At 40.9% G+C, this 23,515-nt stretch overlaps 1 protein-coding gene across 1 annotated transcript in view; it reads right to left on the bottom strand.

Annotated features, from left to right (window-relative positions):
- Positions 1-451: 451 nt before the first annotated feature.
- Positions 452-23,515, bottom strand: part of LOC122657962 (calcium-transporting ATPase 3, endoplasmic reticulum-type) — a 200,654-nt gene continuing 177,590 nt past the window's right edge. The window contains exons 25-34 of the mRNA XM_043852775.1: positions 19,370-19,420; positions 19,131-19,262; positions 18,122-18,223; positions 13,159-13,213; positions 12,792-12,877; positions 2,499-2,647; positions 2,181-2,286; positions 1,969-2,022; positions 1,802-1,850; positions 452-728 (exon numbers count right to left, since the gene is read on the bottom strand). Of these exons, the coding sequence (XP_043708710.1) occupies positions 661-728; positions 1,802-1,850; positions 1,969-2,022; positions 2,181-2,286; positions 2,499-2,647; positions 12,792-12,877; positions 13,159-13,213; positions 18,122-18,223; positions 19,131-19,262; positions 19,370-19,420 (852 nt within the window). The 3' untranslated portion in view covers positions 452-660. The remainder of the gene's footprint in view (positions 729-1,801; positions 1,851-1,968; positions 2,023-2,180; positions 2,287-2,498; positions 2,648-12,791; positions 12,878-13,158; positions 13,214-18,121; positions 18,224-19,130; positions 19,263-19,369; positions 19,421-23,515) is intronic.

The raw sequence follows: 23,515 nt of genomic DNA, 5'->3' as shown, positions 1-23,515 counted from the left end.
TACAGATTTGGAATATTTTGAAGCCAGTTACACAAAATTTTGATTTGATTTCACTTTCCTTTCCTTCATTTCTCTTGCAAACAGGAGGAGTCAATAGTGAAGCCTTCAGCTGTGTGAACTTGCATTTGAACCTTTCAAGGGTGATACTATCCTTTCAAAAATTAATGGGAAAAAGTTTCGCTATCACGTGATATAATGAGTCAATCATCCACTTTAGTATTTTATTGAACAAAAATGGTGTATTGTACCTCCATTGATCAAGAATTCAATTTTTGGGGAGTACATAAATTTACAGGACAAAAAAGTTATAAAACTAAAAGTTTACGCCCCTTTAATGAAAAATGGGGCAGCAAAAAAGTAGCCAGTGTAAAGTCTTGTAGTACTGCGTCACCAAATTATGGTACATCAGACAACCCAAAATCAATGAGGTTTCCTCTGTATTTTTGTTACAACAACAGGACATGGTCAACCATTTCCAGTCACTTAAATGTTCCAGTAGGATCGGTATACTTGAGCATCTGAGCATCACCATCTATCTGACTCCATAATGGCAAACGCATGAAGATTAGATGAGACCTATATGCAATGTGTCACATGATCTAATTGAGTCTTGCCCAGTCCACTCATGCACGTAATTTGGTTCACTGGAGGCTCCAACCATCATTTGTCACGTGATTCCCTTTTGGGGAGTAAATCCAGTCTCCTGTATCTGAAATTGAACTTGAAGCCTACAATAAGGGTAACAAACATTCAATAATATTTAAATATTGAGAAAACAGTCTTCTCTCGTTCAAAATATAATTTGTACATAGGAAATAGTCGAACTCATCAAAATTAATACTAAAATAATAAAACTGCCTACTATTCAAAGTATAAATTCTGAATCCTGACTAGGAAAGTTTATTGAAAACGACACATTGATTTTCAAAAAATTGAAGAAAAATGATCAACTTCTTTTTGAATGCTGGACCATTATAGGATCAGGGAAGCACTGTTCCAATGAGGATCACTGCATTATATGGGATGCTTGATTTTTAAGACAAATAAACTCCTTAACCCCTGTAGTATCTACTCATTCTTTCACATCTTTACCTTTCTTACAAGGCTCTCAACATCAAAAGAACTATCCTACAATAATAGGGATTGACCTTTGAGGGGGTCCATCACTTGTTGGTTGTGGTTTTTTCAATTCATCCCGAATCAGAAACATTTTTCTTCACTCGAAGGCCATAGAAGAAACATGATATGTTATTTCTCTACCTCAAAACAGAACCCTGACATACAGGGAATACTGATATGCTAATTTTATTTCATAAATAAGTAATTGCTACAATCACAATCATATAAGACGACTTGTTTTTTAAGTTTACTTCTGTAACAGAATCCCTTGTAATAGAAAGACTTGCTACCCAATGCATATGTGAATGCAGCTGAATTTATGGTAACTACCCCAACATAATTTTTTAAGCCAAGATGATTTTGACCCAAATTAGAACTTGAACAAAATGAACCCAAAAGTAAAAGGATTAAAGACATGCCAATCGTACACCAAATAGCGAATCATTTTGCAAGCACCATCACACACACACACACAGACGTATTATGGTCAAAGCCTTAAAGGGATCAGTATCAGAGGTTGGACAAATCCCACAGACGTATTATGGTCAAAGCCTTAAAGGGATAAGTATCAGAGGTTGGACAAATCCCCCAGTCAATCTTGATCCAGTCCACATTGCAATACAATTTGTATTGGTTAATCCTTGACACAATGGCATTCACGATGCAATAGAATAAAATATACCTTTGGGATTTCTTGAAAAAAACTTCAGCACCTCGTCAATTATTATTACCTACAGAAGATATCAAATGCAGAATTATATAATACAAAACATAGTCAAATCCAAATGTTCAGTGAATCTTCAATTTCAACATCTCAATAGAAGTTAGGTAAAAAAACAAATTACTAACAGGAAAAGAAAGGTAGAGAACAATGGTCCAATCAGCCCAAGATAATGGTGTCACCTGCAACACATTAGAGTGTAGGTTTAAATGAACTTCCTTTTTTTTGGGGGGGGGGGGGGGTGGGGTGTGTGGGTGGGAATGAAAATAAGGGAGAAAAGGAAAAAACAATGATAAAAATACCTAACCAGATAAATATGGATGGCAAAAAGATGACTTACAGAGAAAAGAATTGACAGAGGCTTCACATACAAGATTAGCATGTGAAGAATCATAGTCAGGAAAATTGATGCAACAAGCCATAAATTACTCCAGGGAGGAATTACGCTGGAATTAGAACACGATATCAATAGGTAAGTAACTAATGGGGGATTTGATATGGCAGGACTATGGCAGCTGGCACCATGAAGAATTGTATATAAACACCATTCCAATAATAAACAATTTATCTGTGAAAAAGAATATAGAGCAACAACGTTGGAACTAATCCTTGTGCAAATTAAACATACAGAAAACTCCCTCTGAAAATATATACTTACAAAAGAGATTGGTTTTCACTGAGGTTATTCAGGGCATTGAACATTTCAACAACGACAAGCACCGTCATTGATACGGTGGATGGATGTCGATCATCAAATATGCTGCATGGATATGCAGTCTCCCTAGTTTGACAAGTGTCGAAATTCACCTGAAACCATAGGGATAGTGATTAAAACATGAGCAACCACGCTGTAGTTACAACATAAGGAAGATTAATAATTGTCAATGCAAGCAGAAAAAATTCACTGCTCATCACATTTTTTTTGGGGTGAATAAGAAATATATTATAAAGGAGAAAAATACATGAGAACCCCAAAAAAGGCAGGGGAGAAAGGAAAAAAAAATTACACAGCAGGGCCCGGCCCTAGAAAAAATAAAAACACAGCAGGGCCTGGCCCTTCAACTAGGAGGAGCACTAGGCAGCTACAAAGAAAAAGAAAGCCCCAAGAAATCAACAATGAGCCTGTTCCTTGGGGTGTCAATACATTGAGAGGAGACCACTGATAATTGGCTCCTACTGTCAAAGGAAATGGTGTCCTATATTTGATGAAAGGATCTGGCTTTGGAAGTCCATCATCTGAGGTTGCGCTTCATCCAATTATTACTAGAATTGGTTTTGATTATTGGATTAGGTATAAGAAGGGTTAGATTTGAATGGAATTAGGTTGCTGAAACTACAGAAATTGAAGGAAGAGTTAAAGAGTTACATTGCTGGAAATTCTGATTTGGGCTGAATCTTTGAGAAGAGCTTCCGTACTTGCGCTATTGAACACGGACGCACACTTTATTGAGAAAAGGTGAGGGAACCATACTAGTATGGCTGTATAAATGAATGGCTGATTTGTATTATTGATTATAATATATTGCTATATGAGATGTGTTGCTTTATCATGATTTAATTTAAATGATATGTTTGTAAGGATGACTTGGTGTTAAGTTTCTTTTTGAATGTTACATGACAAGTTGTATGAGTATGTGTTTGTATACAAGTGAAATGAGCACGAGAAAGAGAAATGCAAATGTGTATTGAGTTATGTGAACAAAAGTACGAGTTATGTGAATTAGTATGAGAATTGGTAAGCATAGTATTAAGAGAATATGACCTTGTGAATACCGTCCCTTTCAAGTAGGGGGTTAGGTACTGGATGAGGTTTCTTACAAGCTGTCCTTCGGGACTACGAGAATACGAGCTATCCTTCGGGACTATGAGAACATGAGTACGCGTACAAGCCATGTCATTCCTCTCCTGGGTTGTAGTACTGAGATAAAGAGTTGAATAGATGATACGAGGGAGGCTAACCTTAACTGTTATGTGCACAGTTGGTATTTGACAATAATGACTAAAGACTTAACTCAACAGTAAAACATTGTATGGTTATTTGTCCACTGTTAATGAAGCACATGAGCACTTGAATGTATTGTAACATGATTTCCTCACTGAGTTGTTTTTAACCTGAACTTACCTGGGACCCGGGCCAGCCCCAAAATTTTATTGAATCATCACCAAATAAAGAATACAGGGGGGGGGGGACATTCCACCTTACCCCAAACCCACGAAACCAAACATTAGACTCTAAGGACCGGCCGGCCCTCCCTATCCTCCCTGATGATCGCTTGGAAGGTTCCTGAGGGCAAATTCTCCTGCAGGAAAGTGACCGAAGACCCTGTCTCACAGGCCTGCTTGGCCAACCAATCAGCAGCCCTGTTGCTTTCTCTAAACACAAAATCCACTGTCGCCTGAGTAACCTGAATCAGCGCTAAAATCTCATTAAACAAATACCATCCTCTCCAAAGGCTGCACTTCCGCAGGATCACCATTCTCACTGTGTTGGCTGAATCTGAATTCACCACTACCTCCTTGAACCCCAACTCCTGGCACAATCTAAGACCATCTCTCAAAGCTTGAAGCTCAGCTTGAGAGTTTGTGCATAGTCCGTAGTGGTTAGAGAACGCTGCCAGGACAGTTCCACCCGTGTTTTTGATCACTCCTCCCCCCCCTCTCCAGGGTTGCCCTGACATGCCCCATCCACATTCAGCTTAACTGAATGAAAAGGGGGACACCAGTAAACCGAGAGAGGGCGTGGAAATTTAGCTGGAACAGCCTCAAGCCCAAAACATTGCAAGATTAACCTGTCTCTAGCAGACTCCCCCTTCCTCACCTTCACCGGCATCGGGAGCTCTTTCACCCAGGCTTTAATGCGTTCTATAATCGTGACCGCCATGCGCCTGTGTTCATCATGCCTCCTGTTATTTCTTTCCCTCCACAGCTCCCAAACAATCAAGGAAGGGAGTAAACCTGTAATAAATGCACTGAGGCAGCGTCTGCTTGCCAAGGCATGCCACTGGGATATCCGACTTCTAACATCTTGAGCAGGTAGCACCTCAATGTCAAGCAGCCGAGAGAAGAAGGCCCAAACCTTTATGGCAATTCCACCTGAAATCAAACAGTGATCTGATGTCTCCATCCTAGGCTCACCACAGCAGAGACACTTGGAAGCCATCGGAATCCCTATCGACATTAAGGCGTCATCAGTTGGGATTTTCCCATTCAACAGTTGCCAAGTGAAGAAAGCCACTTTCACCGGAAGGGATTGGTTCCAGATCCATCTAGCATATGGGACTGTAGGTGATACACTCCTTATTTCATTCTAGGCTGATTTAACCGAAAAGACACCATCACTAGCGGGAGTCCACACCAAAACATCCTCCCTAGCTGAAAGGCGAAAATCTCCTGAAGAAATGTCATTCCTGATGGTCACCTCATCGATCTGGTTTAGTAAGTCCTGCTTCCATGAGCCATCCTCCTCCAAAGCATCTTTAAGGCGCAGTTCCACATCAACCTGCAGGCCATTATCCACTGAATCAATCAATGGACCAGCCCCAGACCAGTTGTCCAGCCAGAAAAAGACTTCCCCCGACCCAAGAAGCCAACGAGATCTGTCCATCAACAACCCTTTGTAGGCCAAGGCATTCCTCTAAGATCTTGAACTAACCCCCTTCGGATCAACCAGAGAGATATGGAGGCCTTTAAAGAACTTGGCCCTAAAAAACTCACTCCAAATAGAGTGGTCTGTCAGGACCCTCCAAAGACCCTTGAGCTTCAGCACCATCCCCACATCCTCCAGCATCCTCACTCCAAGGCCTCCCTCAACCGCTGGCCTACACACCTTCTGCCAGCTGACCCAGTGCTTCCGCCTTCCCCACTCCGTGCTACCCCAAAGGAAGTCTGCAAAGATGCCATAAATTTTCCGCAACACAACCTTGGGGGGTTCCATCGTGGCCAAAACATGGATAGGAATAGAGGAGAGGACATGCTTCAAGAGGGTGAGCCGACCCCCGGCTGATAGCAGCTTCCCCTTCCACCTTGCTGCCGATCTTGTCAACCAGCTTATCAAAGAAATTAATCTTCAGCCTTCCACAGTAGAGAGGAGCCCCTAGATAGGTGATAGGCAACGTCTTCTGCGGGAATCCCGAGATCGAAGCCACCATTCTGGTTTGAGTCTGCGTAGCTCTGGCTCCCACCACGAAACAGCTCTTCTGTTTATTGACCAGCTGACCCTTTATATCTGCCAAGAAATCCCATAATCTGCTTTAACGAGTTTTTCAACCCCCTGGTAAAGATTATCGTGTCATCTGCAAAGAGGCTATGAGAAATCCCAGGACATCCTCTGGGGAGTCTAAAATAAGAAGCATGCCTCTCAGTGAACAACACCTTCAGACCTCTACTTAACACCTCCTCTGCCAGTAGAAACAGAGCCGGCGATAGCGGGTCCCCTTGTCGCACACCTCTGGAAGACTTGAAAAAACCTGATTGTCTGCCTCCAAGAACAACAAAGAACCAGCAGTTCTCAACCGTCTTATTGATCAGGGCGATCCCTATTATAAATATTCTTCTCAGATGATGAGTTCAGAGGAGTGTGTGTACAGCTTCAGACTCTTTTGATTGTGAGTGTACATGGTACACCAACCTGGGGAGTAGGATTGAGAGAAGTGTTTGTGAACAATAGGAGTTATGAAATGAGAAAGACAAAGAACATGTTTTGTAGTAAGATTTACATTCACAGAGCTTTGTAATACTTGTTCAATTGCCACTAGTGTAATACATATGTCATGTATTAGTCTTAATCCCAACTCCATTAGTGTTAAGTCTTCCGCTGTGTATGTATGAATTCTATGGGAGTTGGATTATTTATACAAATGTGAAAGGTGATTTTCGATCTATGCCCGTGAGGGCAGACTTTTTACCCTGTCCAGGTTCGGGGTAGTTACAGGACTGTGATTACAAATATTGATCTTCAGACTTATTTATCAATAGTATGAATCTCAGAGGTTTCTACTTGCTATATAGTGATTTAGCAAATAAGTCTAAAGATCAATATTTGTAATCACAGTATGCTTGTATTTATCAGTGATCCAAAGAAAACAGAGTATTTTTTTATACAATTCTATCACATAAACCAAAATTGGGCTCTGCACCAAGAATGAAGTCAGTAGTTTAAAACAGAAAATTAGTTTGAGCAAAGTTGAAGTGCATAATTCAGAATAAGAAATTAAAGAATAGATAGACAAGTGAGTAGGAATCCACCCATTTGGACTGCCGCTCCTGCCATGATGTCCTCACCAACTTGAGTACAACTTGCGTTTTCTATTGGATCAAACACATGTAACTACATTCCCCATGTGTTTGAGGAGTGAAAAAGGAACACCATATCATGACGAATCGCATATCATATCTTGTTATCTCAGTCAGTTACAATCTTATCTTTCCTAGATGGTTATCTTGTCTTGTATTACCTATTTTGGTTAACCCTTCCATCTAATCACCCAAGGAATCAATTTCTTCAATTATTATATATATATATAAATTCAGTTTATTTCACTCCTAGCCTTGCCATTCATCATTTATCTCATCAATCTCATTTGAGCTGCACTCTTTGTTATCTTTTAGAGTGCAAGAAGGAGAAGAGAAGAAAACTGAAGAGAGCAGCCACGGTTTTGGTTTGGTGTGTTATGTCTCAAAACAAGAGACTAACATGCTTATATTGAAAAGAATATATAATTACACTCAGGCCCTTGGCCTTATACAAATGACACATAAAGTACATAAAAATAGGGGTTATGTACATATATACCCCTGATACAACTATTCTTAACACTCTTAATTCTTTGAGCAACATTCTCTTCAACTCATTGTGCCTTACTCATGATTGAACAAAAATTCTAAAAATAGTCAATTTGACCACAACCATGAATTTTCGAAATTTCAATCAAAATACTATCCACCTCTAGAGCTTTCCCTACCAACATTTATCTCAATATTAAAACTTCTGACACCCTATTCCTTTAAAAGTATTATTATTAGTGATTTCCTCTGTACCATTGGTTTCTTATAAGTTCTCAGTGGTCATGTGACTTTGAAAATAGTTTTTTTTTCTTATTTATTTTCTCTCTCTTATCTCTGTCTTTCACTTAAATATTGATCCTCAATCTCAAGGAACATGACAGGAGCGGCAGCAGCACATAAGCGTGGAAAAAGAGATGGTGCCACTAAGGAATTGGTAAATACAAAAGCATGCCAAGATCCTAGAGTCTCCCAAACCAAGGAAATCTACCTATAGGACATGAACAGATCAATCTAACATAGGTGAACCATTCTTCAAACCCAACACACCAGGCCTATATATATATAGGTGGAGGAGAGCAAACCATAGTTGTCACGGCGATCCAAGTCGGTGGAGGGGTGTCACGTCGATATATCGACATGTCGCCCGCCATGGCGAGCATGTCGTTGCCATGGCGAGCATGTCGACCATGTTTTATTTTTTATTTTCTCTATTTTTAATGTCATTTAATATGCTATAATATATGTCCTATAACATCAAAAAATCAACATGAAAGTGTACTACTAATATACTATGGTTTAATTCATGAAAGTGTAATAACTATTAAATCAGTGAATAGTGAATAGTGAATAGTGATGGACTACTGGCTGTAATAACTATTAAATCCCTCCCCCCTTGTCTCTCGACTCTCTCCCTGTCTCTGTGTGTGTAAGTGTAACTGTGTATGTGTGGGCCTGTGGCTGTGTGCCTGTGTGCAAGGTAAGAAGAAGAAAAAATAAAAAACAAGCACCTTCTCTGTGACTGTGCAACCCTGCAACTGCAGGGCAAGAAGAAGGAAAAAAAAAAACAAAAAACAGAGATAGTTCGGCTGTAATAAATCCCTCCCCCCTTCTGTCTCTCGACTCTCTCCCTGTCTCTGTGTGTGACACTGTGTGTATGTGTGCACTGTGCAGGGCAAGAAGAACAAAAAAAAAAAACATTCTCTGTCTATGTGGAAGCCTGCAACTGCAAGGCAAGAAGTCCCAAGGTCTGCGACTGTAAGCAAGCTAGTTGCAAGGCAAGAAGAAGAAAAAAGAAAAAAGAAAAAAAAACCAAGAGGACTATGGTTACAGCACTGACTGGAATAAATCCCTCCCCCCTCTGTCTCTCGACTATGTCCCTGTCTCTGTGACTGTACAAGCAAAGAAGAAAAAAGAAAAAAAAAAAAAAAAAAAACCGAGAGGAGTCGAGGACTACTAACTGAAATAAATCCCCCCCCTCTGTCTCTCGACTCTCTCCCTGTCTCTGTGTGTGTAAATGTGGCTGTGCAAGGCAAGAGAAGAAAAAAAACACAAAAAGCGATACTACTGGCTGTAATCACTACCGGAGGCTGGGAGGAGAAGAACTGAAGAAGAAGAAGTTAAGAAGAAGAAGAAGAGGTCCGCCTGGGAGGAGGAAGAAGAACGAAATTAAAAAAAAAAATAAAAATTTACTTACTTGGAGAGTTGGAGTCCTGGAGGCTGCCGAGACTCGAGAGTTGCAGGAAGCGAGGAAGTTACCGTTGCCAAAGTCACGATCCCTCTCCTCTCGATTTTCCCTTTTGCGATTTCTATTTCCCCCCATTAGGGTATAAGTTATTATGTTTAATATTTTTAAGTTTTATGATAATGTGTATTGCAGGTGTAACTTGAAAAAGTATCTAAGTTATTAAATCGTTTTAAAAAAAAATATATATATAAACCTGACTTTTATACATTAAATGTTCAAATATCGGTCGACATACCCATATATTGTGGTATGGCATCCATGGCGACGCCATGGAAGCCATATCGCTCGATATTTATACATATATCATGGTGGACCTCGATATGCCCTTTCCCCCAGCGCCAGGACGCCATGGCGGCGCCATGACAACTATGGAGCAAACATGGTTATCCAGGTCAGAAGAGGAACAAGTACTTGTTCACTACCGCTTCACCTAAAAGCTCGAACTTGTAATGAAGGGAGGCAGGAATTGTATATATCAACACTCCCCTGCACGTGACACATATGTGTGCCCACACTTGACACTGAGGGAAAAGTAGGGAAAAACTCCCTTTCTGGCACTTCCCAGGAGTCAAACACTTGACCTCCCTGCTCTGATACCATGTCTGCTACCGCTTCACCTGAAAGCTTGAACTTGTAAGGGAGGCAGGAATTGTATATATCAACAGTACTGACTACAAGTTGTGTACTAGCTCATACACAGATGAGTAAAAGGAGGGAACGATTCAACGAGATAATACCCGGCCAAGGAGAGAATGTGGGATCTGGGGGGGGCTGCAAAGGAAGGAGCTCATGGTTGATAAGTGAGTTAAGTTGCCTTGTCCAGCACCTGTATGGAAGTGACAGGGGCAACGTATTGTAGCCAGCATAACAAAGCGCTCCCTAGCCTATTATTTTCAGAAGATGAGTATGTATGGAAGAGAAAGAAAGTAGAATAAGAAAGGAAATGAGAAACATTGTCACTGTTGAGAAGAAACACAGAAATAAGTGATTGGAGAGAAAATCAGTGTTTCGTTGTAAATGGAAGAGAGAAATTTCTGTGCCCAAGGTTTGCCAGGCCTTATGAAGACCCCCAAACCAAAAATTGAAAAATAGAAGGGGAGGGGTGATGGTATCCTGATCACCCAAACCACTAATGACCAGGGAATCAAAATAACCAGAATTGCAGGGCATGATATTATACCAGAAATAAGAGAACTTCTGTAACTCACAGCAGGTCAGTCTGATTAAAGTAGAACTCTGGTCAAGTGTTAATTGGATGGAGAACACCACCTCAAAATTTGATCAAAATCTGATGGTTAGATGTGGGACTGCTACAGAAGTCGAAAGTTGCCAAAACCAGAATTAGAAAGTCAAGTAACAGAATATAAACAGTGAGTAATAACTTGGACATTAACAGCACTTGAATAACAGAACTCCTGCAAACCAAAACAGAAAGTAAGAAAATAAAGTTTCTAAATTGGGAACAATGGCTGGAATAACAGCAAGTAAGCACCTCTAACCCTGTACCACCATGCACAGGTCAATGGAATGGAAGTATGTGATTCAAATAACAGAAAAGAAGGGTCAGAAGAATTTCGGTAGAAACAACGTGAGAGAAAAAGTAATGAAAGAAAATGAAAAGAAGAAGAAGAGTAGAAGAAGGATATGTTGATCTCTCAACCAACTACGAGATGGCCCATTGGCCTCTCACCGATCTCCAACTTGGAATCTCACCAAGGTTTGCTGTCTCTCACAGCATGGGTGTCTCTCACACTCACACACATGGGCATAGCAATCAAAGTTTTCTGTCAAAATCGTTGAAGGCTAGGAAGTACCTCCCCCTTTATTTATAAATTTCCTCTCCTTGGTTAATGGAGAGATCTTTAAAATAGCAACTTAAAATAATGCTCACAAGGAAATAGAAACTCCAAAATATAGAAACCTAATATTCTTAATGACTAAGAAAAAGAAAATGGACCTCCAAATCTCGGTCTCATCAGCAGATTTGGGACTCCATTTCCTTTGAAATCAAAGCTAGGCTCTCTACACCTGCTCCCTCTTTTTGTAATGACACCCTAAGGAACAGATTTATTGTTGTATCCTGGGGTCTCTCCTCCATCTCCTTCCAAGCCTCCCTTGTTTGAGGCTATGGTTGTTTTTTTCTGTTTTCCTCTTTCGCCTCCTAAGGGGGCTGCTGTAGTTCTCTCTCTTTGGTAATGAATTTTTTTATTCACCCAAAAAAAAAAAAGAAAAAGAAATAGAAACTTACTTAATTTCGTAAAGGTTTGGGCTTATAGAATTGGACTGCTACAACAGTAAACCCAAATATAAAGCCCATGGCCCATACAACCCATTGAACACTCAAAATTACACAGTCCATTCTTGGTCCAGTTTGATGGTCTGGTTTGCTGCTGGCTTTCTTGTTCTTCTGGACTACATCGGGAGGGGGGGGGACCAAATAACAGGGAGGAAAGAGTGCAGTGGTTGTTGGTGATGGGTGGTGTCTGATGCCTGACTCAGTAGTTTTGCCAGAGAGAGATGCAATCGTTGCTAGATGGATTGGAGAAGTGGAGGCTTCTAGAGCAGTGGATGAATGGCAAACACTCAGGAATGAGTGGTCAGCATTTGTAGAAGACAAGTTGTCCTCGACAACCTCTGTTCCTATCCCAGAATTTCATTGCAATTAACAAACTAAAGTAAAAAAAATGTAAGCAAAGTCTGAAAGACAGTTTGGCAAGCAAGCGGCCTGCTAGTGAAACAGCTACGTACAGTAAAGAAGCCAAATCAGTCACAGGTAGATCATCTGCTCTGGAAACATGAAATAAAATGAAATTTATAAATGTGCGAGTTCACTAATTGAAAAAACTTGATTACATGGATGACTAAAAAGAAAGCCAGGGATTGCCCAAAGATGGAAGGATTTAACTCAAACAGGTTATACAAGGTAGCCATCGAGGAAAGATGAGACTGTAATCAACTACAATAACAAGATATGGAATAAGAAATAGCATAATATGGTGTTCCTTTTAGAAGGAGGGATAAATCAAACCATTTCAAACAACTTTCTCCAAACTTGTCACCTACGAGTGGCAAGTGCTACTCCAAAGGTGACAAAAGGAAGACCAAGGATGCCCTGGACTGAAATTGTGAGCAAACACATATAAGTAGTGGTGGATCAATAGCAGACCTGGCCCTAAAGAAAGTGTAATTGTGAAAAAGGATTTATATTGCTCATAAATAGTCGGGATAGGCCTGACTTAAGTATTTAAACAACAAAGACTAATTATCAACACCTGCTGTGTTTATGCAACCAAACTGATTTTCCAGCACCAATATCTCACGATAAGATCAAACAGAAGTGAGGTCTCGCTGATGGTTTATCAGTTTGGTAGACATTTTCTTTTCTTATTGCAAAGATAATTCCTCATAAATATGGTATCTTACCAGTTCACTATATGGCAGTTTAGGACCGTTTTCAGAGTAAATAAACCACCATACGAAGCCAGCAATAGTTGCAAGACCAACATAAGCTGCAACAATAAAGTAAAGTGATCATACACTTTGACCATTAATAAATAACACCATAATATACAAAAATATATATGATGATATCGTTTTCATTAGTGCTTCAGTATGAAACTTCCACTGGACTTCCAGTTTCTTGCTAAAAGCAACATAAGATAGCAATTGGTTAACAACATTGCAGGGTCACAAGCAACAAAAAGAATAGCATGGGAAACTTGTTTAGAGAAAAAGTAACCCATTGTAGAAAAAGCAATGTAAACAATGTGTATTAGTATGTGAAGCGTACCTCCAATAACCGAATATCGGAAAAATAACCATCCAGTGACAACAGCTTCACTAACCTGCATGGTTTTTTAATAGAACAGATAGTCAAAATTTAAGTTATAAGATAACCAAATATTTTTTGAAATCTAATAGGTTCCCACATTTGCCATTCCATTGATTTTAGTGGTGCATCCAAACAAAAGTAAACAAAAGTCTGCAATTACATGAAACCGAATAATGTGAATTTCAGTTTTGTAGAATTAAATTCTGTATGCTAATCTCAATTTTAATCAACCACAATACGGTCTAACTGTCTCAAACATGTCCTGTTGCACCATCCACCCTAAGGCCCAATTGGTAAAAGGTCAAACAAAGTCTAGAGATTTGGCTTTCTAAACGCTATAATCTAGGTGTCAAATAGGTGTCTAGGCAACTGAAATGAAATATAGGAAAAATTACGTATACACCCCCTGTACTTAGCCTAAAGCATTAATAAGCCCGAGGTTTCCAATAACCACCTTGTACACCCCCTCGATTTATAAAAAAACACAAAATTAACAGACAGTTAGGAACTGACTATTAAGTGATGACGTGGAATATAATTTGCACATGAAATGACACTTATACCCCATGTGTCTGAGTCTCCTCTCCCACCTCAGCAACCAACCTTTTTCTCCCTCTCCGGCTCTGCAACTCTCTCCTCTTCCCCTCTAACCCCTCTCAGTTTCTCTCACTCTCCCGCTGGCGAAAGCAGAACCGGCATTCCTGACTTTGTTCCTTCTCCAGACGAGGTCAAAATCTGAAGGAGGCCTTGGTCTTAGAAGGATTAAAGATGTCAATACTGCTGGTTCTCTCAAGCTTATTTGGAAGCTTCTCACCAACAAAGGCAGCATTTGGTCTTCTTGGGTTTATGCTGGGCCCCTCCGTAGGGACTCCATCTGGTCTGTCACCACAGCGCCAATCTTGGGTTTGGCGCAGAATTTTGCAAGTGAGACACATAGCCATTGAAGCCATCTCAAGCAGGATCGAAGACGTCCTTTCTACCTCTCTATGGCTGGACAAATGGCACCCCTCAGATGTTCTCTCTTTAGTTGTGAGTTCCCGTGACATCTACTCCTCCGGGCAGGACAGAACCTCCTTGGTAGCTTCCATCATTAGCAGAGGCTCTTGGTCCCCCCCCCCCCCAATTATCTCCCCCTCCCCTTGCAGATCTTTGGAGCTCCCTCCCCCCTATCCCCCCCGGTCATCGTGGTAGAGGCAACACTATTATTTGGCTCCCTTCCCCCTCCGGCAGATTCAGCTCTCGCTCTGCTTGGGATATGGTTAGGCACAAAGTCGTCTGGTTCAAAGGGCATATTCCTTGCCACAGTCTCACATCTTGGCGCGTTCTCTACAACTGCCTTCCAACTTAGGCCTTCCTCATTCACCGTCACATCCAGGTCTCCCCCAGTTGCTGCCTATGCTGGAATGGGCAAGAAGACACAGATCACCTGTTTTTCTCTTGTCCCTTTGCTTCTTCCATTTGGGCTCGTGTCCTTCGTCATTGCTAGCCAGGTCGAAGAAGTCCCCTCCCTCTTCACCGGGAATGGGTTTGGATTGATATGACTTTCAGAGGGAAATCGATATGTGACTCTGTTGGCAAGCTTACCTTTTGTGCCGCCATCTTCCACATTTGGATGGAACACAATCTTAGAAAATGGGCGTCCAACTCTCGCTCCTTGACAAGATTTGGAAGGCCATCTTTGATGTTTTTTCTAAAATTAGCTCTCTTCCCCTCGCTGATGTAAAGGATACCCCAAAGAACAGGCTCATTGTTGTTTCCTGGGGCCTTCCTCTCTATTTTGCTGCCTAGCTCTTTCTAGGCTGTGGTTCATTACCCCTCGGGCTTGTATATTCCTCCTTTTTTCTTCGAAATTAAATTTTTATTCATCCCAAAAAAAAAATAAAAAAATTCCACATTTCCTTGTAATCTCCATTGTTTTGTAAGGTACAGCTTTACTATATGGAACGGTGGATGGGCACCATTTCCTTGGCCAACTAAGGAGTTCTCCCAAAGACTGGCCTCATCATCAAGCAAACCACAAGGGCAGTGTGCAATTTTTGAGTTCCCAACAATGGATGGAGCAATAAAATGGAGGGGCAGGCCATCTCTCGATGGAGGAGGAGCATGGCTGAACAGTGCACTCCATGCTGAACCACTCGGCAGAAGGGCGGGGGGGGGGGAGGGAGGGAGGAAAGACAGGGAATAGTGATAGGGAGAGGGGGGGGGGGGCTGGATGGTGGTGGCACCATACCAGGGAGCTCTGCCATGGAGGCCGGTACTAAGGCAAGGGGACGGTCAGAGAAGAGATATTGTAATCCAGAATTGTTAGTCATACTGTCTCAATAATCTAAAGGGAGTGGGGCAGGAAACAAAAAAACAAAATACAGTGGAAAATGGAAGAGTTCATTCATCTAAGTTTAAATCAACTAAGAAAGATAACATTCAAAATTTAAGATATTAAACAATGTTCTGAAACCAAGGCCAGCTGTCATCCTATTTTGGGGACTGATCCCCGCTTGTCCAGTCAATAAATTTGTCCTGGTCATTGAAAACCCACTAAGTCAAGGCCTATGGAATCCTGCTAAAAAATAGTTTGGGAGCCGATCCATCAATTTCAAGGACTAGGTCATGAAGTCCAAAGTTTCCCCAGCTCAAATGAGCAGAACATCAGAACAGTAATAGAGGTAAAGTAAATACAGCAACAACAACAAGAAGAACAACAACCTGGCCTCATCCCAACTAAATGGGGTCGGCTACACGGATCCTTTGACACAATGCTAAAAAAAAGTAGAAGAAAAGAAACACAACATCGTAACAAAAGTCAAAAACACAAACTAGCTTGGGTCGGCTACACGGATCCTTGCCCTCCAATCAGCTCTATTTGACGTCATACTAGAGACAAGATCTAAACTATGCATGTCTTTCCTCACCACTTCTCTTAGGGTCCTTTTAGGTCTGCCCCTAGTTCTTTTACTACATTCAATCTGAATCAAGTCACTCCGAATTGGGGCATCCGAAGGCCTACGATGGACATGGCCATACCACCTCAAACGATTTTCTCGAAGCTTATCTTGAATTGGGGCTACTCCCAAACCTTCTCTAATATGGTCATTCCTAACTTTATCCTTCCTAGTTTTGCCACTCATCCATCTCAACATCCTCATCTCCGCTACGCTTAGCTTATCTATATGACATTTCTTAACTGTCCAACAGTCCACACCATACATCATGGCCGGTCTCATGATTGTCCTGTAAAACTGTCCTTTAAGTTTTAAAGGGATCCGTCGACCACTTAACATTCCGGTTGCCCCTATCCACTTCATCCACCCTACTTTAATCCTCTGTGAGACATCATCTTCTATATCACCTTCCATACTAATAATTGATCCTAGATACCTAAAATGGCTACTTTGCGGAATCTCCGTCCCATCAACTTTCACCCCCTCATTCTCCGTCCCAGTGTTGGTTAAGTTACATACCATATATGTTGTCTTCGTTCTACTTATTTTTAGACCTTTTCCTTCCAAGGTTGATCTCCATACCTCCAGTTTGGCATTAATCCCAGCCTTTGTCTCATCCACTAACACAATATCATCAGCGAAAACCATACACCAAGGTACCTCATTTTGGATGTCTTTGGTTAACTCATCCATGATAAGCACAAACAGTTAAGGGCTTAAAGCTGACCCTTGATGTAACCCAACTGTAATTGGGAATTCACTACTTTGACTCCCCACGGTTCTTCCACTAGTCAGCACCCCATCATACATATCTTTAATTATGTCTGCATACTAGAAACATTTCTCCTCCCTAGCACTTGCCAAATTAAATCTCTAGGAACTCTGTCATAAGCTTTTTCAAGGTCAATAAAAGCCATATGGAGGTCCTTCTTACTCTCTCTAAATCTTTCTATGAGTCTCTTTAGTAAATAGATAGCTTCTGTAGTGGATCTTCTTGGCATAAAACCAAATTGGTTCACTGAAATAGTGGTCTCTTTTCTTAGGCGTGTTTCAATAACTCCCCCATAATTTCATAGTATGACTCATTAGTTTTATGCCTTTATAGTTGTTGCAACTTTGGATATCACCTTTATTTTTGTAAATCGGGACCACAAAGCTTCTCCTCCATTCATCTGGCATTCTCTTGGTGCGCATAATTTTAATAAATAGTTTAGTTAAACAAGATAAGCCACAGATCCCTAAGCTCTTCCATACTTCTATCGGGATCCCATCTGGGCCTGAAGCCTTGGCTATTTTCATCTTTCTTAGTGCTTCTTTTACTTCAAAAGCCCTAATTTTACGTATATACCTCCAACAGGTGTCATGATGTGGGGTACCTTCTTCCAGTCCACTATATCTCGGATTGGTTTCATTAAGTAGGCTGTAGAAATAGCCATTCCATCGGTCCTTGATGTCCTCATCCCATACTAGGACTCTACCATCATCGCTTTTAATGCATCTAACATGGTTGAAATCTCTACTCATCCGTTCTCTCATTCTTGCTATCTTATAGATAGCTTTTTCCCCTTCCTTGGTGTGCAGGTTATTATAGAAATCTTCATATTTCTTTGCCCTTGCATTCCCCACAATCTTCTTAGCTTCATTTCTAGCAGATTTATACCTTTTAAGGTCTTCGACATCCATTGTCTTTTGCCAAAACTTGAAACAAGCTTTCTTAGTCTTGATGGCTGCTTGGACCTCATCGTCCCACCACCAAGTCTCCCTAGGGGAATGACGTATTCCTTTCGATTCCTCTAGGACCTCTTTAGCCACCATGACTATAATCTTCATTTAAATTTAGCTATTTTCTGATACCAAACTTGAGAAATTTAACATTTTACAAGATGAAAGAAAGCACTAGTAGTAGAAACAACTCGTACAACTTAGTCAGGAAAAAAGGGGGAAGATAGAAAGAGAGAATGCAAGATATCATGAGTACATACCTTACGAGGTTTGGCCTTCATCACATCCGAATCTTGCTTATTGAAACCAATGGCAGTGGCAGGCAATCCATCAGTAACCAGATTGACCCAAAGTAGTTGCACCTGAAAAGTAAGTAGATCAGACACTAAAGAATAATAAAACCCTTGATTCCTAGGCTTCAATGACTAGTGCAAAGCATCCTACAAGAGAATAGTTCATTCCAGGTTAACAGCAAAGGTGGCATTCAAAATTAGCATCCACTCCCTTCTCTCACCAGAGAGAAGCGACATGACAACTATGTTACCTATAAATTTTCATACTCTCCAGAAAAAGCTCCTGATAATTTGTGTTTTGCATGAATATGCCCATGGGTGAAACTTAGGTGGGTTGGTCAGGTTCTTGAAAACTGAGGTCCAGCACAAAGTCATTTATCGTCATCCAACCCAGGCCTGGCCCTAAGAAAATCCAAGAGGGGGAAAAGAAATACTATAGCACTAGCATATCAAGGAAAGGAGAGAAGGTATTACAAAAAAGAAAGTGATCGATGAGCACTACTATTTGCCTGATGAAACATTTGAGATGACAGAGGACACCAACTGTTGTGCTTTGAAAAGGGTCGAGAGGCTGCTCACTAGTGCTACTGTGTGCCACGGGTGTTATGTGTGTGTGTGTGTGAGAGAGAGAGAGAGAGAGAGAGCATAGAATCCTTAATGTAGTATCGTTTTTCTACCTTTTAATCTTTTTTTTTAATATTTAAGTGGACTTGTCAAGTTGTTCCATATAATTTTAAAAGTAACAACTATTAATTAGTTTTTTTTTATTATGAATATCTATTCAAAGGGAACGCCCCAGTATCTAAAATTATTTTGGGTGCAATGAAAATGGTAAATGCTATAGAAAAGGCTTTAAGATATGGGAAACCTATAAGATGCTGATGATTTAAGAAACGTCCCATTGAGTTATGTAATAAGGACATGCCATAACCAGTTGCTTACGCAAAAGATTATCTTATAAATCAAATGGACTTACAGGAACAAGGGTCTCAGGTATTCCAAGCACAGCTGCCACAAAAATACAAACTACTTCGCCAATGTTTGAAGAGATCATGTATCTGATGAACTGTCTTGTGTTATTGTATATTGCCCTTCCCTCTGCAACGGCCTGGTAAGAACCACAACTGATTAGAAAAATGCTCAACATAACAATATCTAAATTAAAAGATGCCCTTTCATTCCCCCCAACTAAGAAAGACTGGCAAAAGTTCACACCGCAACAATTGACGCAAAGTTGTCATCAGCCAACACCATGTCCGAAGCACTCTGAAAATTCCAAAAAAATATATATAACTGAGATTACCTCAAAGAATGAAGGCACAAATCAAGGAAACATCTTTTCCATTATGTATACAATTCTTATACGCTGCAACCACTACTAGTTACCTAAAATGAGAAAAAATAAGACCACACCAGTATATTCTGTTATACCACTTCAAGGATGAGTTATTTGCCAAAAGTAGAATTCCACATGGAAGAAGACAGAACAATAAAGTACCAGTAGAAATGCCAAACATAAATCCATAAAATCAATAGATCCCATTTTCTAGCTGTTAAGTTATATCCATACACTGCAGGGGTATGGTTGTCAAACCCCCTGCAGTACTCTATTGCTATTGGGTTTAGTTGAGCGATCAGAATAGGGGGAGTGTCCTTATCGTGATATGCTTTTGTCTCTTTGAGTTGCATTGTTACTTTGTAATTAGTCTTATGCTTGGACACTAGGCTTGTGCATTCTTAGTAGGACTCCTACTAAGAGTATTATTTGCTATTATAAATAAAGGGGTAGACCACGATAGAAGTACACACTGAATCTATTGTGGTTCATCTCTCTCTCTCTCTCTCTCTCTCTCTCTCCTACTTCGCAAGTACTGTTTCATATCCTCTTTTACCATCCGGTATCATAGCTGTAACCAGTACTTGCTGTCTACTTGATATCTGTTGTGAGAGTCATACTAAGGTTTTCTGGTTTGTGGTGTAGAGCCAGCCACCTATGCTATCCATTTCCACTTTGTGAAACCCTAGTTGATAGAAGAAGAACTAGGGTTTTGTATACTGATGAAGATTGAAGTATTGTATGAAGATCATACCTAAAGATGGTATCGATTGCTATCCTGCTGAAGATCATATCTGTTGATTTATTTTTTTGGATTCTCATTTCTGCCGGGGCTACAGAACCAGTGTTATTTGCTGATTTACATGGAACCATCTGTTGATTCACCCCCATCGGGCTCCGCTGCTGTAATGATTGCTGCTAATTGTTCTTGCTATCATTGGCTACTAGGGTTTGCTGCTATTGATTGATGCTGATCGAAGAAGAAGACGACCTGCAACTGCGATACCTTGTTTCTCTGATTTTCTGGACAAAATCTATTGCTGAAGATTTATGTGTTTTTGGTTCAGTCCATTGTGTTCTACTGCTGCTATTGCTGATTCACCCCATTCAGCTTCTATCGCCATATCAGATTTTCAGAGAATTAAATCTCTCTTGGTTGATGCTCATCGGGACTGCTAGGGTTTGTATCTGGTGGGGTTTCGGAATCTCTTACTTTCGCCTGAAATTTCTTAGGGAATCAACCAATGGTGTAAGAGGAATCTCATCCACAACACAAACTTCTTTCAGCCTTTCCGTTGATCGCGAGGTTGAAGACAACCTCTTGGTTGTCTTTAGCTTCTAATATTTGTTTGAACTCCAGGATTTCCCCCTCCCTATTCTTATTACCCTTTTTTTGTCTTTATTTTACTTTTTCTTCCTAGTTTACCCCTTCTACTAGCACGTTACAATCCCTTTGTTTCTGTTTTGAAGTTCTATTTAATTACAGCACTGCCATCATGTCTTAACTTTTATTTAGTGCTGAACTCCCTCTTATAGCTTTTGCCAGGAAGCTTTGGAATGTGAAGGCTGCTCTTAAAGATTGAAATATTAGATCCTTTGGAAACATCTCCCAGCAGGTCTTGGATTGTAAGGACAAGTTATCAACCATTCAGCTGCAACTCCAAACTGAAAACCTTAAAGGGCGCTTGGTGGAAGAAGAAAAATCTGTTTCCTTAGAGTTCTCCTCTTTGCTCTCTCAAGAGGAAAGCTTCCTAAGGCAGAAATCTAGGATTAAGTGGCTGGAATTAGGGGACTCAAATACAGCCTATTTTCATCGAACCATGAAATCCAGAACTAAAATAGTACCAATCTTACAGCCTATGGCCCCAGATGGTTCTCCTGTTACCAGAGGCAAGGATATTAAGGATATGGCTGTGGGTTACTTCAAGGATCTGTTCAATGGTTCTTTGGTTGACACTGGTCATATCCCTAATAATTTGCTTAATAAATTCATCCCCAGTGAGCTTAACTCTTCCCTTCGGGCCATCCCGAATTCCCGACTGAGGCTGAAATTGTTGCTGCCATTTGCTCTCTCAAGACCAATCATGCCCCTGGTCCGGATGGCTTTAGTATGGGGTTCTTTCTATCTGCTTGGGATATCATTAAGGAAGATCTTATCAAGGCTATCAAAAGTTTTTTCCTGAACCCAAGTCAGATCAAGGGAATCAATCATACATTTCTCTGTCTCATTCCTAAGAAGGAAGGTGCCTCAGTTATGTTGAACATCAGGCCCATTGCTCTGTGCAACTTGCTTTAAAAGTTTTTTTTTTTTTTTTTGACCAGGACAAAAATTTTATTAAAGATTTAAGAGGAGGCAAACAAGCCTAGAGACGGATTAAAAGCAACGAAAGCTAAAGCCTAAAAAGGGGACTCAGTCCTAAAAACATATTGGCGAGGTCAACAAGCCACTCGCTCACCCAAGAGAAATAATAAGTCTATGGGGGATCTGTGAGCCACGCCGAGGGGGTCCTTGTCCTATTCGATCGTCGGGGGATCACAACATAAACACCAGGCCGATCAAGAGCCACACGGGCCAAAAGAGCCTCCTCCTTTGGAGAAAAGGGAGATGAAATTTTTTGCAACCCCACTCCTAACCTCCCTATGAGAATTTTTAAAGGTTTCCACGACCAATCCAACTTCAGTCTCGTGTCGTCGACGGCGTGGTCCAAGGGTAATGTTCACCTGCTCCACATTCCTAGGCCGAACCTGCCGGTGACGCGACACTTTTGTGAAAAGAACTTCACCCCCTGCATCCTCACCTTGCTCGTTCGTAGCATGAACCACAAATGCAGTTCTACCATTATCGCAACTTGCTTTACAAGTTCATTGCTAAAATCCTTGTCATAAGACTTAAGGCTGTTGTGGATCTTTTAGTCAATGAGAACCAGTTGGCTTTCATTCCTGGAAGAAGTATATCAGATAACATTCTCCTGAATCGTGAACCCTTTCCAACTTTGGCCCAAGCCTATTCTTTGGTCCAGTCTGAGGATAGTTGGCATGTTGCCATGTTAGAGTCGATTTCCCAAGAGAGGTTCGCCCTTATTTAATGGTTCTCAATCTTGTGGAGGGAGTTCTTTCAACCGATCAGGAGATCGTAACTAGACTATGAAAGAGGTTCTGAAATATGACTATTGTGGTAAGGAGTGCCATACCAAAGATCATTGTTGGAAGCTTCATGGGTGTGCTGAGACTGGTTCTGGCCGTGGCCATGGTGGTTCTACTAGTGGCCGTGGCCGTGGTACTCCACCTCTTGCCCACCATATTGAGACTACTACGGAGGGTTCTATAGATCCTACAGAATCACCTTTTTCCAGGAGCAGCTTTCTACGTTGTGCCACATGATGACCCAGCTTTCCACTCCGTATGCTGCACCAGCCACCAGTTGCCTCTCTGCTAGTTCGCTTTGAGTTTAATTCTGCCCATTCAGGTATTTATTTTGATAATCCTAGTGCCTCGATGGTCTCTGTTCCTTGGATAACTGATTCGGGTGCTACTGATCATATGACTAGTTTTCCTAGCCATTTTTCAAGTAAGGAAAAAGTTCGCATTGCGGATGGTTCCTTTTCTCCTATTTCTATGAAGGGGATTGTTCAAGTCTCTAATTTATCTTTCATCTTTCTGTATTACACATTCCATCTTTTCCTACTAATCTCCTTTCCATTAGTAGTATTACCCAAGCTTTGAATTGCACAGTAACATTTTTTTCCCTTTGACTGCATTTTTCAAGACATGGTGACGGGGGCAACAATTGGCAATGGTAAGGTGCATGGTGGTCTCTACTTTCTGGACAATGTTTCTTCTCCTGTTCTTTCTACTTAGGCTCATCACATGGACTCCTCTACTACTGCTGTGAGCAAGTTACGTTTATGGCACCAACGCTTGGGACATCCTGTGTTGGGTACTTTGTCTACTGTATTTCCCACTTTATTTTCTAGATGTAACCCGAACCAGTTTTTTTGTGATACTTGCGTTTTTGCAAAGCAAAC

This window comes from Telopea speciosissima, chromosome 4, assembly GCF_018873765.1.
Source record: "Telopea speciosissima isolate NSW1024214 ecotype Mountain lineage chromosome 4, Tspe_v1, whole genome shotgun sequence".
NCBI classification, from domain to species: Eukaryota; Viridiplantae; Streptophyta; class Magnoliopsida; order Proteales; family Proteaceae; genus Telopea; species Telopea speciosissima.
This window is presented reverse-complemented; position numbering and strand designations above follow the sequence as displayed.